The 12,854-nt window shown below is 44.2% G+C and overlaps 2 protein-coding genes across 4 annotated transcripts in view; one reads left to right on the top strand and one right to left on the bottom strand.

Moving 5' to 3' along the window:
- tgfb3 (transforming growth factor, beta 3) overlaps window positions 1-1,076 on the bottom strand; it is a 17,935-nt gene extending 16,859 nt beyond the window's left edge. Inside the window, exon 1 of the mRNA XM_058091146.1 lies at window positions 174-1,076. Within this exon, the coding sequence (XP_057947129.1) occupies window positions 174-519 (346 nt within the window). The 5' untranslated portion in view covers window positions 520-1,076. The remainder of the gene's footprint in view (window positions 1-173) is intronic.
- Window positions 594-12,854, top strand: LOC131140588 (intraflagellar transport protein 43 homolog A). Of its 3 annotated transcripts, XR_009132428.1 has the most exons (10): window positions 594-1,533; window positions 2,364-2,465; window positions 4,732-4,802; window positions 6,551-6,586; window positions 7,177-7,223; window positions 10,304-10,376; window positions 10,985-11,060; window positions 11,157-11,219; window positions 11,456-11,837; window positions 11,947-12,852. XR_009132428.1 is itself a non-coding variant. In XM_058091159.1 (9 exons), the coding sequence occupies exons 1-9, from the start codon at window positions 1,489-1,491 to the stop codon at window positions 11,564-11,566; spliced, it is 624 nt and encodes a 207-aa protein (XP_057947142.1). In that variant the 5' UTR covers window positions 594-1,488; the 3' UTR covers window positions 11,567-12,854. The 3 variants fall into 3 exon arrangements, 2 of the variants coding, with proteins under 2 accessions (XP_057947142.1, XP_057947143.1); XM_058091159.1 differs by having other exon boundaries at window positions 11,456-12,854; XM_058091160.1 differs by having other exon boundaries at window positions 1,116-1,533; window positions 11,452-12,771.

Raw genomic sequence — 12,854 nt, 5'->3', positions numbered from 1 at the left:
ACCCTCGTGAGGAAAAGTGGGAGAAAATGAATGAATGAATTTTGCAGAAATGCAACATTTTGTGTTGCATTACGTATATTATGACAAACTATACAGTATTTCATGAGAAATATATATAAAAGTTGGAAGTTAAAATGATGACTGATGATGAAAGAAGCAGAAGATGAACTTACTGTTTTCCGGAGGACCACTGATCATGTTGAACTTGTAAATCTCCTTGGCATAGTATTCAGTCTCTGTGTTATCCTGCCCACAGCTTTGCTGCCTGTCTCTTCCCAGCTCCTCAATGAGCTCCTTGGTGCTGTTATAAAGGGCCAGAACCTGGAACGGTACCTGACTCGGACCTGTTGTCTGAGGCGGACTGGTCAGTCGAAGTTTACTGAGAATCTGTCCCCGCACCGCTTCTACTCTCTTCTTCTTGATGTGGTCAATGTCCACAGTGGTGCAAGTGGATAGTGACAAAATCATTGTCACGCAGTTGGACAGGAGGAAAAACAAAAGTGCTTTACCCAGATTCATAGTTCACTCTGCTCACAACCGGTCAGGTTTAAGAATGAAACGACCGAAGTGAATTCCGGCGTGAATAGAATCCCTTTTCCTCTTTTCATTCAGGTTGTGAGTGAGTTCTGTTCCTGGTGGAATCCCATTTTTTTTTCAAGTGCTATGTCATCTTTGCGAAATGCCCATTTGTTGCAGGAGTGCAAATCCGTGCCATGGCGCAATATAACCTCAACCCTGCATCAAAACGGTTTATCCTACTCTTCATTCCACCTGGACTCATACAGGCATCGCATCCCTCACTTGCCACACTGTCTCTTCTGCACGATGGATCAGTCTCTCTCCACTGACGGGAGTCTCTGCCCTTCTAACCGGCTTGCAGCCCAGCCTCCAACACTGCATGGGACGCAGCTCTCCCCCTCGCCATTTATAGTCTCCAATCGTGACGTTTTTTGAGGGAGGGCCAGCTTATGTGTAGCGCCAGCTCGGACAGTGACGTCTGTCTTGGACGCAAATCAGAATTGTGACTGCTGGTGACTTTGGTATTTAACAGGATGATTTTTTTTAATTTTCAAATTGGAATAACTGGTATCATTACACACCAGATACGGTTCGGTACATATGCATAGTGTTGTAGACGAATCCAAGTAATGCCAACAAAAGCTGTTATTTTGAGAAGCTGCTCCACAAGTAGTTAAACGCTCAAAGTATGCACAACACTGACATCTAGTGGACAATAGTGCTTACTACAATGGCAAGGCAGGGCACTTCTGCTGTGTTGCAGAAAGCCCCGTGTTTCTTTTAAAAGCTAAATAATACGGAAGACACACTTAACTCTGGTCAAAGTAATCAATACGATATAATTTTAATCGTGTGTTGTATTGCATCACAGCGTCTCAGAACTTTCGAACAAGCGTTACCATGGCGACCGTTGCCCAGCTTGGCGACGCTTGATGATGGGCCTAGCTAGCCGCAGTAAACACGACGAACATGGACGACGGCGTTCAACTGGGAGAACCCGGACCAGTTAAAAATGTGAGTGGGTCACAGCGTTTAGCAAGGAGAAGGCGGAATACAAATAACTTATATAAATTTACCTGTGTTTTGTGCGTAACTTTAAATTACATTTTTACGCGGCTAGAAATGCTATTGCTAGCTACACAGCCCCGAGGCCAGGTTAGGATAAAACCTTGACATTAACCTACAGGTCAATGATAAAGTTATTTGTTTGGTGTCATCTTTAACAGCATAAACACAGTATTGTCTGTCAAGTACGAGAAACGGTAGTAGGGAATGAATTAATTACGTTATAACACGTAGCTAAAATAAAGCTTCCTTAGCTTTGCTAACTTAATCTATCAGGTAGCATATGCGCTAACATTAAGTCAACTCGGCTATGTTAGCTTGTGTGAAATATTTTCTGCTACCTGTCAAATGTTGTTGACGCCTTTTACTGTAGTTGATGAGCCATTTTGCTTAAAGAGTAACATGTGTCCGCCAGAAACTGATGTAAAGTGAGTTTTGCTCCACTGCCATTCTGACCATCCATCCATCAATCCATGTTCTATACCGTTTGTACTTATTAGGGTTGCATATGAGCTGGAGCCTATCCCAGCTGACTTAGGGCGAGAGGCGGGATAAATCCTGAACTGGTCACCAATCAGCTGCAGGGCACATATAAACAAACAACCATACACACAATTTAGAGTCTCCTAATAGCTGAAATACATGTTTTTGGTATGTGGGAGTATCCACTCAAGTACAGTGAGAAAATGCAATTCCACAGAGATGTTCCTACAGAGATTCGAACCCGCATCTCCTGAATGCGGAGTAATGAGTGCTATCTACTGTCTTCACATTTCCAGGTTGCAAAATCTGGTCGAAGGGCTCGCCTTGCTGCAGACCAGACATCACAAGGAGACGCTCGTATTTCCAGGAAGTCCTCTGGATCTGCCTCAGCTGGAGAAGTATATGACCACATCATACGTTGTGATTGTTTCATGTCATGCAGTACGTTTTTGGCAATAACTTGACCACAAAATGTATTATGTCTCACACATACGCGTTAATCAAGGATGATGAAGAGGTAGGTTGCATGAACAGAGTGTTGACTTTGTGCGGCTTCTGTTATGGCTCCTCAATCAACTTTATACCATCACAAGTCATTCAAAGTGCAAGATCCTTTACTGCTGCTCTTGTTTTGTCACATCCACTTTATGGCAAATGATTACAACAGCAGCTTGACACAAATGGTATAAAGTTTAAAAGGATTTTTGTATGCTTAAGATGTTTGAGTTGCCATGTTATTTCTTGACCTGTGTGTTCTGAAACCCTCGGTATTTGTCCAGAGCCAGGACTTTGTCACTGAAGACTAACACTAGAAGACGAGAAAAAAGCAGAACACAAAAATACAAAAAAAACCTCAAGTAACTTACATATTTAACATCAGGCCTGTGTCTCGGAATATATCTGATTCAAATACATTCATTCATTTTCTACCGCATATCCTCACAAGGGTTGCGGAGGTGCTGGAGCCTATCCCAGCTGTCTTCTGGTCACCAGACAATCACAGGGAACATATAGACAAACAACCATTCACACTCACATTCATACCTATGGACAATTTGGAGTCACCAATTAACCTAGCATGTTTTTGGAATGTGGGAGGAAACCCACAAGCAAACTCCACACGGAGATGGCCGAGGGTGGAATTGAAGTCAGGTCTCCTAGCTGTGAGGCCTGCGCGCTAACCACTCATACGCCATGCAGCCCCGATTCAAATACAGTATGTGTCTAAATATAGGACAAAGTAAAAATATGAGGCAAGTCATAGCAGATTGCTAACATTTATGGAATCAGTCACTCGGATTGCTTGGATTGGCAAATTGTAATGCAGTCAACACCCGCGAAGCAAAAACATCCCAGCAATGCTCATGCGTTTGGCTAATCTTCCCAAATTAGGCCAACTTCCTCAATGTGGCCACCAATATTCTCGTGCCCCCTCTGACCCGCTCTGCAAATGCAATACATTTTTCCAGCGTGTCGTGGGTTTATTTACACTCGTCGTTTATCAAGCCTGGCCTCCTCTGCTTGAAATACCCAACTGATTGGTCACATTCCTGTCATCCTTTTAAACAAAGACGTCGCCGCTATATGGGCTCATACGGTTCGGACACTACGAGTTCTTTGCCCTGGAGACCATCACATAATCCCAATTTAGAAACCACAAGGGCTTAGCTAATTGCCTAACAGCCCTGACATATTTGGTCATGAGCAATTGGAGGCACTGATTTGTTTGGATGAGGTCATTAGCATTTTTTTGTAGGGGGAAACAGGCAATTAAAGGTGCCTAATCATTTGATTAAACATGAAAACTGGATTCTTTGGAAGGAATGACATTTTTGTGGTGGCTGTGGACCTTTAAGGTGGTTACTAATTGTATTAAACTCAACCCTCACAGTAGATGGTCATATCCATTTGTTTGTGTGTGTGTGTGTGTGTGTGTGTGTGTGTGTGCACCCTATCTCATCCTGTGCCTAATAGTGACGTCTGCATTTGTAAAATAGCATGGGCAAAAGGAACCAGCCATGAAAAATTATTCCCTCTTTCATCACAAATGAAAGAAATTCTTCACAAGCACTTTGTCCTCTGCAGACTCAATTTGGTAATGAGAAATGTTGTGGCCTTTTTTTTCTTTTTTCCAACATTCATTTGTCTCGTGCCCCTGTGCGTGCGCTCCAAGGAATGCATTCATTCAAGGGCAGTTCTCAGGGTCCCACTCTCAGGATCAAGATGCATACTTGGTTTACTATTTTCAGAATCAAAGAACGATAGGGAGAAGGTCATTTTTTTCCCAGTTAATCTATTTTAAGGTCAGACTTACATTGGGCCCCTGGCAGTTCCCACACTCTGTGCTCCATATGTTGTGCTCTCGGACACATGAGGGTATTTGAAAGTAAATTAATGCAGCTTAACTATTTGAGTGCCCATGTTCTTATCACATTTCAATTAAGCTTCCAAGTCTGTTCTGTTTCACTGGTAGACGTCTGGATGGTCTATGCTGCAGATAAGAACTCCCCCTACTGGCAGTACTGTGAAGCTTAAGTTTGGACAGGCCGTTTAGGAAATATTTGATGGAAAACAGAAATATTGTAGTTGGTTTACATGATTAAACGTTTTTCTTGGTTCATTATGGAAATGTGTTTGTTAAAAAATGTTATTTTCTTCCTCCAGGGCCCCCCTCCAAAGCCTCTCAGACGGCAGGGTGGCTGGGCAGAAGAAAGCTCCGGATCGGGTTCTGGCAAGTACGTCTCTTCCTCGTCTTCTCCATCCAGTCCATAATGGACTCTGATCTGTGATGCTGTGGAACGAGTTTATTTATCAGTGAATATCTGAGCCCTGGGCTGTGAATCAACATGGTTAGAGGGATTCTGTGTAAGCAGGCTGCTCTCCATTTGTCTTCATCTATGAGCAAGCCAGTAATTGACATGGTTAATACATCAGCCACAGGAGGGCACTGTTAGCCAGCCGGTTTCTCCATCACAGTGGCCCTTGATGCTTTATCACGCCATGTGTGCTGCTTTATCACCCTGTGTGTGCTGCTGCGATCTGCACTCTAACATGGGGAGCACAACACAACACTGAGACAGGCATTAACTATTTAGAACACATGGTGGGGAATCTGACATGTATTCCCCTGAAAGTGGCACAGTTTTTCTTAAGTTAAGGTGTTAAATTTGAGGTGATTATTCCCTTTTTTTTTGGTGTACTGCATTTAGTTTACATGCCAACCAGCCAACCCACAGACTCTTTCCTCCTGTCACCAGAAGGTCAGCGCGTCGTTGCTCTGCGTTTTTGTAACCCGATTTGGTTCCCAGCCTCAAAGCCATTGAAATACAGGAGGTGTAAAAGGGGTTTTGCACGTGCATTGATCCTCTCTGAAACAAAGTAAGTAATGGCCCCCCCTGGAGCCGGCAAGGACTTTTCCCTTCAATGTCACCCCTCATGCTCAATCACCGCTGCCCTCCTCCCACTAATCCCAGCGCAGAAATCCCGGGATTTGTCGATCTATCACTTCTAATTGACACTAAATGATCTGTCAGTTTATTGATGAACCTTTGAAACCGGGTTGTCACAATATATTTTATCCCTAACAACTTTTTTCCCGACAGTTTTACCATGTCTATCGCTTTGCCTTACATGAGTCTTAATCAAGGTGCCAGTAATGTGTCTTAAGTGTCGAAACCCCCCCCAGTCCCCACTTAGACAGGACACAGTCCAAGGGCAGGCGGGTACATGACGCTCTCTGCTCCTCTCTGCCCCGCCTGGTTTGACACCTGGTTCCTCGCTGTTACCTTTTTAATAAGCGTTCATAAGACACTGCAATCAGAATATCAGGTCAATAAAACATGACTAATTCAGTTATAGCCTACATATTATGCACTCCATCTGACATGAAAATCAGTGTGGATCAAGGATGCAAACACAAAAGCTGTCCATCTCTGTGAGTCTTGGAACATAACAGTCATGCCACTTATTTGGCCAATACTTTGGGATGACTCCCACACTGGCAGAGTAAGCTTTACACCAACAGGGGGCACTATGTAACCAGGAAAAACAAACAAAATCATATTTTGCTGCCTTAAGAAGTGTGTTTACGAATGAAGACATACTACACCCAAATTTAACTTGTCTCTTTTGCTTAATGATGCCGCCGACTAAATTATTGAATGTATTGCGATCCCTTATATGTATATCTGACTTGATGAATTTCTACCCGAAACAAAGAGCACGTGTTCAAATAGAGTGGTGTTAAATCATAGTGTTTTAGTTCCTGCATTGTTCAAGCTGAGCTGTCTAAACATGAGTGAAGTCTTAAAAGATAGCAACATGATTCAGCACATGAACAGAGAAGACACAACTATAGTCGACTCCTCTGAGAGCAGAATTACTATCATAAGATAGGGTTGAAGACTGTTATTTGGAAGTAGAGAATTACTCTACTCGCATGAATGGTGCCTTACAATTTGTTGTCCTTTCTCCCTGCGCACAGATCTTCGAGAAGAGCTGCTGCCGACGACCTGGAAGAGTAAGCTGACTCAGCCGCATCATCATCCATACTCCTAAGTACTTTTGTAGCTGCTGATTGAATTCAATGACAGTTACATTTCTGTGCGTGGATAAACATAGTTCAGTTTAAATGTTCGCATCGCAGTAAAGTGGCATTGGGGCTGCTCGTTCACATTGTCCTTGGTTGCACCTAATCCTTGACGTCCAAGAACAATCACTTAACATGATTGAAAAAAAAAACGGCGTGACTGAGTTGTCATCACTTTTATTGCCGTCAGGAGCCAAGCTCTGCTGTTATTCTTGGAGTAACAGTGAAGCTGTGACTAGAATAGACATGGTCATGTGGAGAGCAGGTAGAGGATGCACACAGGCATCTATTTTTGACTCATCATGGCAGCTGGAGCCTAATAATGGTGTTAGAAGGAGAGGGGCCCAGATTGCGGTCTTAATACACTTTTCTCATACGTCACACAAGGGGAAGTAACAAAACACAGGGTCGTCATGACAGTCGCCACCAGCCAAGTCACCCTCTCAGTCACATGACCTCAAAATTGCGCTGCATTTTAAAGTATTCAATAATTAATATTCCCTCACTTTGTGTTTCTACAGTCGCCGCCTGCGACCACAAACTCCCCAAGCGTCAGATGACGATGGAGGTAAGAGCACCCTTGCTGTCCCCCACTTTGTGTCTCTCCTTTCGAGCAGAGAGGAACCCTCTGGTGCCTCCCCAGCACATTTATCCTGTGCAATAGAGCAGATAAGCAACCAGTCAAGATTGTAGCTGGCGACATTTCTCCTTGGATGCTATGTGAATGCAGAGCGCCGCCGCTGACCACTGATGCTTTATAAATAACCACTCACCTTTTGATAAACATGAACATGTTCATTAAACAAAATTAGATGCCTATTTGCCTCAGAACTGTGTTCAGGGAATTAAGTAGACGCCTCTCCCTCCCCCAGGCGACAGTTAATCACACACTCACAAACAGATCTAGCAGGAACATTTCTGCTTAGACGAAGTCACCTGAGGGCCCAATTCTGTGCAAAACAAACAACGTCTGGGCTGAGATGGGAATGACTGCAAAGCCCAGCGCTGGATAATCGGGTTATTTATTTGTGCAAAATAGCATTGAAATACGTTAAAATTGGAGTGGTACAATATGTATGAAAAACATCATTGGTCATCGTATTGATCATCTTATTATCTTACTTCATAAAAAAAGTTGAATTTATGTGCTGACAAAAGTTAAATTCAAAACTTTGATGTGCAAAATGCAGAAAGTTGACTTTATAGTCGTCAATCAACGTGCGCATTCCCTGTCACTACTGAGTGTTCACAATAAAAATTGGTCCATGATTCAGTTTTCTGTGGCTTAATACCGGCAGAAAGTTGATTTCTCTGTGGAGGGAGAGCTCTTAAAACCGGGCTAGAGGCAGGGGCATTGGAAATTACAGTGCTGAGGGGTAGTGAGATAGCCCCTAAGATCTTGATTATACTGTATGTCCCCTACGCTTATCCAATATGTCCACTGGCTACTAGCTGGGAGACAGGGGGGGGGGCCCGGGTCCTGGCTCGCATCGCCCCATCAGCTGCCCCCACAACTCCCTGACGGTCACTTAAAATAGCAGCGCTACTGCAAACACTCATCTGATTCATGTCTCACTGTCTTACACCGAAGCACTGATGGGTTGAATATCATCCCATATTCCTTTTCAAAATGGATTCCATGGCTGGCTGAATTTTTGACTGGACCCCTACATCCTTTATTAGAGGCCCAGCTGATGCGGCGAGACGTCCCGTTCAAAGTCGCTGACTGTCGTGTGCCTGCCCGAGAGCTTGTCTACATTCACCGCAAATGATCCCTTCTTGATATTTACATGCTTCAGCAAAGAAGCTGGACGCAACCGTGTAATAAGGATACGTGTGGGCCGCGCGCTGCCAGACAATAGCCACCTTGTTGTGATGAATGTCTGGACCGGGCGAGGAAATCAGTATACAGTAGGTGATAGGTAGGCATGATAGTGAGGAGAAACATCTCATCATTATGGAGCTCGGCTGGGCTGCTGTCCTCCGTGACCTCCACTGTGGACATTACAGTATGTGGAGCTCGATTCAAATGTTGTATTTGTTTAGTTAATTGATTTGATAGAATTTATTATATTTATTTTAAGTATTTTTTGTACTTAAAGACATAGTCAATATGGAGAATCATTTACATACGTCATAACACATTACCGGCTGAAGTGGTGTCAGGGTGGGTGTGGACAGAAAGACCGCCAAGGATGCTATATGCAAGGAGCCGGATGGCGAGGCTTTTTGATGTCATTGCACTAAGACCATTAAATTTGATTGGGGGTCCAGGGGGGATGGATTCTGCTGAACGCTGTGCTTTGTAAATGAGAGGACAAAGTGTCACCGGGGCCTCATGAATATGAAATACCCGCGCCTGCATTTATTTGGATATCAGAAACACAGATGAATCTTGTCAGTGGGTAAACGAGCTTGGCATTTTTCATTTAGGTTCATTTTAAAAAAGGGAAACAAGTTATGAAGGCGACACTCTTTATTAAAAAAAAAAAGTTAACACTTTCGGCGAAAAAATCAAAACCATTTTATTTCTCATGCTCTCAGTCAGATTTATGGACTACTAAAATGCAGTGTTGGACCAGTGATCAATCTTTGCTTTTTGGGGTAATTCTGAAGCAGCTGTGACATAGATGCCAGGATACTTGCTCACATCAGATGCACACTTCCATCTCCTCCTCTATTGACTTTGCCCCCAGGCTGCAGTACTGTTGCTGGAGATTACTGACAGACTTTTGCATGCAGTGCAGCTCACCATTTCACTGCTGTTCCTTTCATGCTCGTCTCGCTCAGTCAGCTTTGGGGTGTGGAGAGCTAATAAGCATGTTCAGTGTGCTGGCCCATCCAGAAAACACTACTCATGGAAGCACCAATGCTCAGTGTTGACACAATCTCCAGAAGTCCTCCTAAAGCAAGAGATACATAACAATTAACGTTGTGTATTGCCTTGTGTAGCACCGTGTACTATACTATAATATTCCCTACTCTTTTGTTGCCAATATTTTTTGTTAGTACATGTCAGTGCCACTGGGGCGCTTACAATGACATTGCAACATTTTCCTTTTTACTCTTTAGTGTGCTCATTTCCCTCCTGTCTTCCTACACGCCTCATTATTTCCACCCATATTTTCCTGTTGTAACAAATGTCCAAACCCAACGCTCTGAAAGTTTGCCCCGTCCTTCTGGGGAGTGGAGCCATCTTCTCTCCTGTTGCGTTTTGCCAATTAAAGTGGGTTCCCACTGTTTGAGCAGCAGGCTGGCAGGTCTCAGCGCCACAGCTCCTGCCAGGCCACGCAGTGACATCCGACCCCACACAGATGGGCCTGCGAGCAAATACTCTTGCACATGGCTGGACGCCGCCCCAGTCGGAGTGGCAGAGTGGACATGGAGGTCGGCCCACCGGCCACTGCGGGTCCTCGAGGTGGGCAGTGCTGACAGGGCCCAAATGCTAAGGTAGTAGGGGGTGCTTTCCTGGGGAGCCCCTGGCCAGCGCCCCACTCACAGCAGGAAGTGCTGCCGCCTCACTTTTGAATATTCATGGCCGAATGGCTGTTGTGACAGGACAACTCTTGTGAGGATGTGGCGGAAGAGCGAGGGGGGGGGTGTGCCCAGCACAACCACAAGTCTAATACCATCTTATTATGTTTTTAGACGTTCCAGTCATTCCAGACTTGGATGAAGTGCAGGAAGAAGATCTCAACATGCAAGTAGCAGCTCCCCCGAGGTAGGTCCATAAACCAGGTTTGGCTTTGTCCACAAACAGGACTTAATATGAGTGGCTTCCAGTCACCTGCTCCATTTTCCTTCATTTTTGCCTTTGCTAGAGTGCGTCACTTGATCTGGCTGATATGGACCTCTGTTGGGTGTGATTTATGCAGCTCTGTTACCCAGGCCTTACCAAGTGGGCCCTTTGATTTACAGGGCAGTGAGAGGCACGGCGACATGTGTCGAATATGTAGCGAGGCTATGACAGCGGTGGAGGTTATTAGGCAGGGGCTTGCTCTCTGTGCGAGATAATATCCACATTGAACTCATTGCAGGGGCAATGTAGCGTGTAATGTGCAATAAGTAGGACTGGCATGCGCTGCTAGGCCCCGGCCACTTTGAGAGCCCCCTCACTTAATTCCGACCCGCAGATAAGCAGCTGGGTTTCAATTTGAGGCGTTTACCACTTGGCACCCGTCTCCTGCTTTCCATTGTCTTTGCTCGAAGTCCTCAAGCCCATCAACTTCTCCAAAGCCACTTCTCACTCCTGTTTTGTAGTTCATGGGATATGTTCAGACTGAAATATTTTTTTTGTCTATTTTTCCCATTTTATGTCTTAAATATTAGTGTTCAAGTCAACCGGGTAATGACCTACAGAGACCTGGACAACGATCTGAAATATTATTCTGCATTCCAGACACTAGTGAGTTTACAACAAATATATCTTTTATATTATTATCTTGACTTATTATGGTGGTCCATTTAGTTCAGCAAATACTTTAAAGGGTTCTCTCTTCAGGATGGAGAAATCGACTTGAAGCTCCTCACAAAGGTTTTAGCACCAGAACAGGAAGTGAAAGAGGTGAGTGAATTTTTACTAACTATCACCTCTGAGCTCCCAGCAAATAGTCCAGCTGTTGTCCAGAGCATCAGGGGAGGTTGCCACTCTGCCTCCCAGGTAATCATGATTTATGATGTGTACATTAACACTCACCGCTTCCCCCCATTCTCCTCTCTGTGCTCCTTCTGCTCCCCGTCTCCTTTTTCTTGGTGCACCTTTGCCTGCCCCCAATTCTTCTTTGGCTGCTCTGCAGGAAGATGTGCTCTGGGACTGGGATCATCTGTTTACAGAGGTGTCCTCAGAGCTGCTTATGGAATGGGATCAAGGAGAGAGTGAAGAACAAGCTTCATAACCTGCAACATGAGTAAAATGTCTGGTTTGAATGGCTCCAGTGGGAACAGGAACATCAACTTAAATTATAGTGTGATAATCTAGAATGTATATTTCCTGACTTGTATATAGTATATTCTGTACATTTGTTTTGTTATTTCTACATAAAGCTCACTGATGCCTTACGTGACCCTGACTTTGTGTAGATTTCACTTTTTTTGTAGGTTTTTAACTTGCATCATCACAGCGGGAACTCTTGAGATGTCCTCCCTACAACCAGCATTATCAACACCCTGATACAAGTCCAAGGTTGATAATCAGCTAAGCTGAAATCCAGTTGATTGTGTTTAAATTAACATTCCTCATTAAGGCCCACAACCTTATTGTTATTGACCGTGCCATTGACTTTATCTTGCAGCTCTTCGATAGGAGCAACCTTTTCTTCACTATTATCTCAAATGCATTGAACACTGTTCCTGTTGACACCGGGTGGATTAGCATACATTATACCTTTTTTATTGGATGAACAGAAATGGATGGTAAGTTGGCTCCTGTTCAAATTGCTCTTTAAAGTGGAAAAAAAGAAGATAGTGAGACCAGGTTCAAGGACATCAACATTTTCTGTGACATGTCCTGTCTAATTCATGAAATGCATTGTATACTGCATGTCACTGGCTGTGTGTATCTATCAGCATTCAATTTAGTCTTTGGTTGGTTCATGTGTGTGAATTTCAATGCAGGGCTCCAGCGTGCATGCAGCTCTATTAGAGAAACAGTTGTAACATTTACAGATTGTGATTAGGTTTATTTCTGAGACACAGAGCGCTCTCATGACATTTGAGGATGCACAGCAAAAGACCTCAAGGACAAAGCTCAATCACCGCCCGTCACAAATACAAGTAGAGTTTTTGAACTTCTTAGGCCTTGAATCTACTTCATCAAGCGTATTCCTGTGGATGAAGCTATCAGACAGGATAATTGTGCTTTGAATATTTATAAATGGTGGAATATTCAAGCTCAAATGCAATGAGGTTTTTTTTTCTCCCATTAGACATACAAACGCTCACTCTTTCCACCTCCACAATTGGCTCATTTTGCCAGACTTAATGAATTCTGCCCATATGTCCTGAGCAGCTGCTATGTTGCCCCTTCCTCCCGCCCCCGCCGAGCTGCGAAGTGCCCATCCATGTAGAGGCAACCTCTAGCTGTCTCTCTGGAGAACTAAGCCTGCCACTCCTACGCTGGCAGCCGGACGCTCCTGTCGGAGGTGGGCCGCGGACGGGACGAGGGCTCAGATTAGGGCACGGTGATCACGGGTTACGGCTG

This window comes from Doryrhamphus excisus, chromosome 13 (genome assembly GCF_030265055.1).
Source record: "Doryrhamphus excisus isolate RoL2022-K1 chromosome 13, RoL_Dexc_1.0, whole genome shotgun sequence".
Taxonomy (NCBI): Eukaryota; Metazoa; Chordata; class Actinopteri; order Syngnathiformes; family Syngnathidae; genus Doryrhamphus; species Doryrhamphus excisus.
The sequence above is the reverse complement of the archived record's forward strand: the minus strand, read 5'-3'. Positions and strand labels throughout refer to the sequence as shown.

Coding starts and splice junctions, on each gene's coding strand:
- LOC131140588 (XM_058091159.1), top strand. CDS start 1,489: ATGGACGACGGCGTTCAACTGGGAGAACCCGGACCAGTTAAAAAT. Junction 2,466..4,731: donor GATCTGCCTCAGCTGGAGAA/GTATATGACCAC, acceptor TTCTTCCTCCAG/GGCCCCCCTCCAAAGCCTCT. Junction 10,377..10,984: donor CAAGTAGCAGCTCCCCCGAG/GTAGGTCCATAA, acceptor CTTAAATATTAG/TGTTCAAGTCAACCGGGTAA.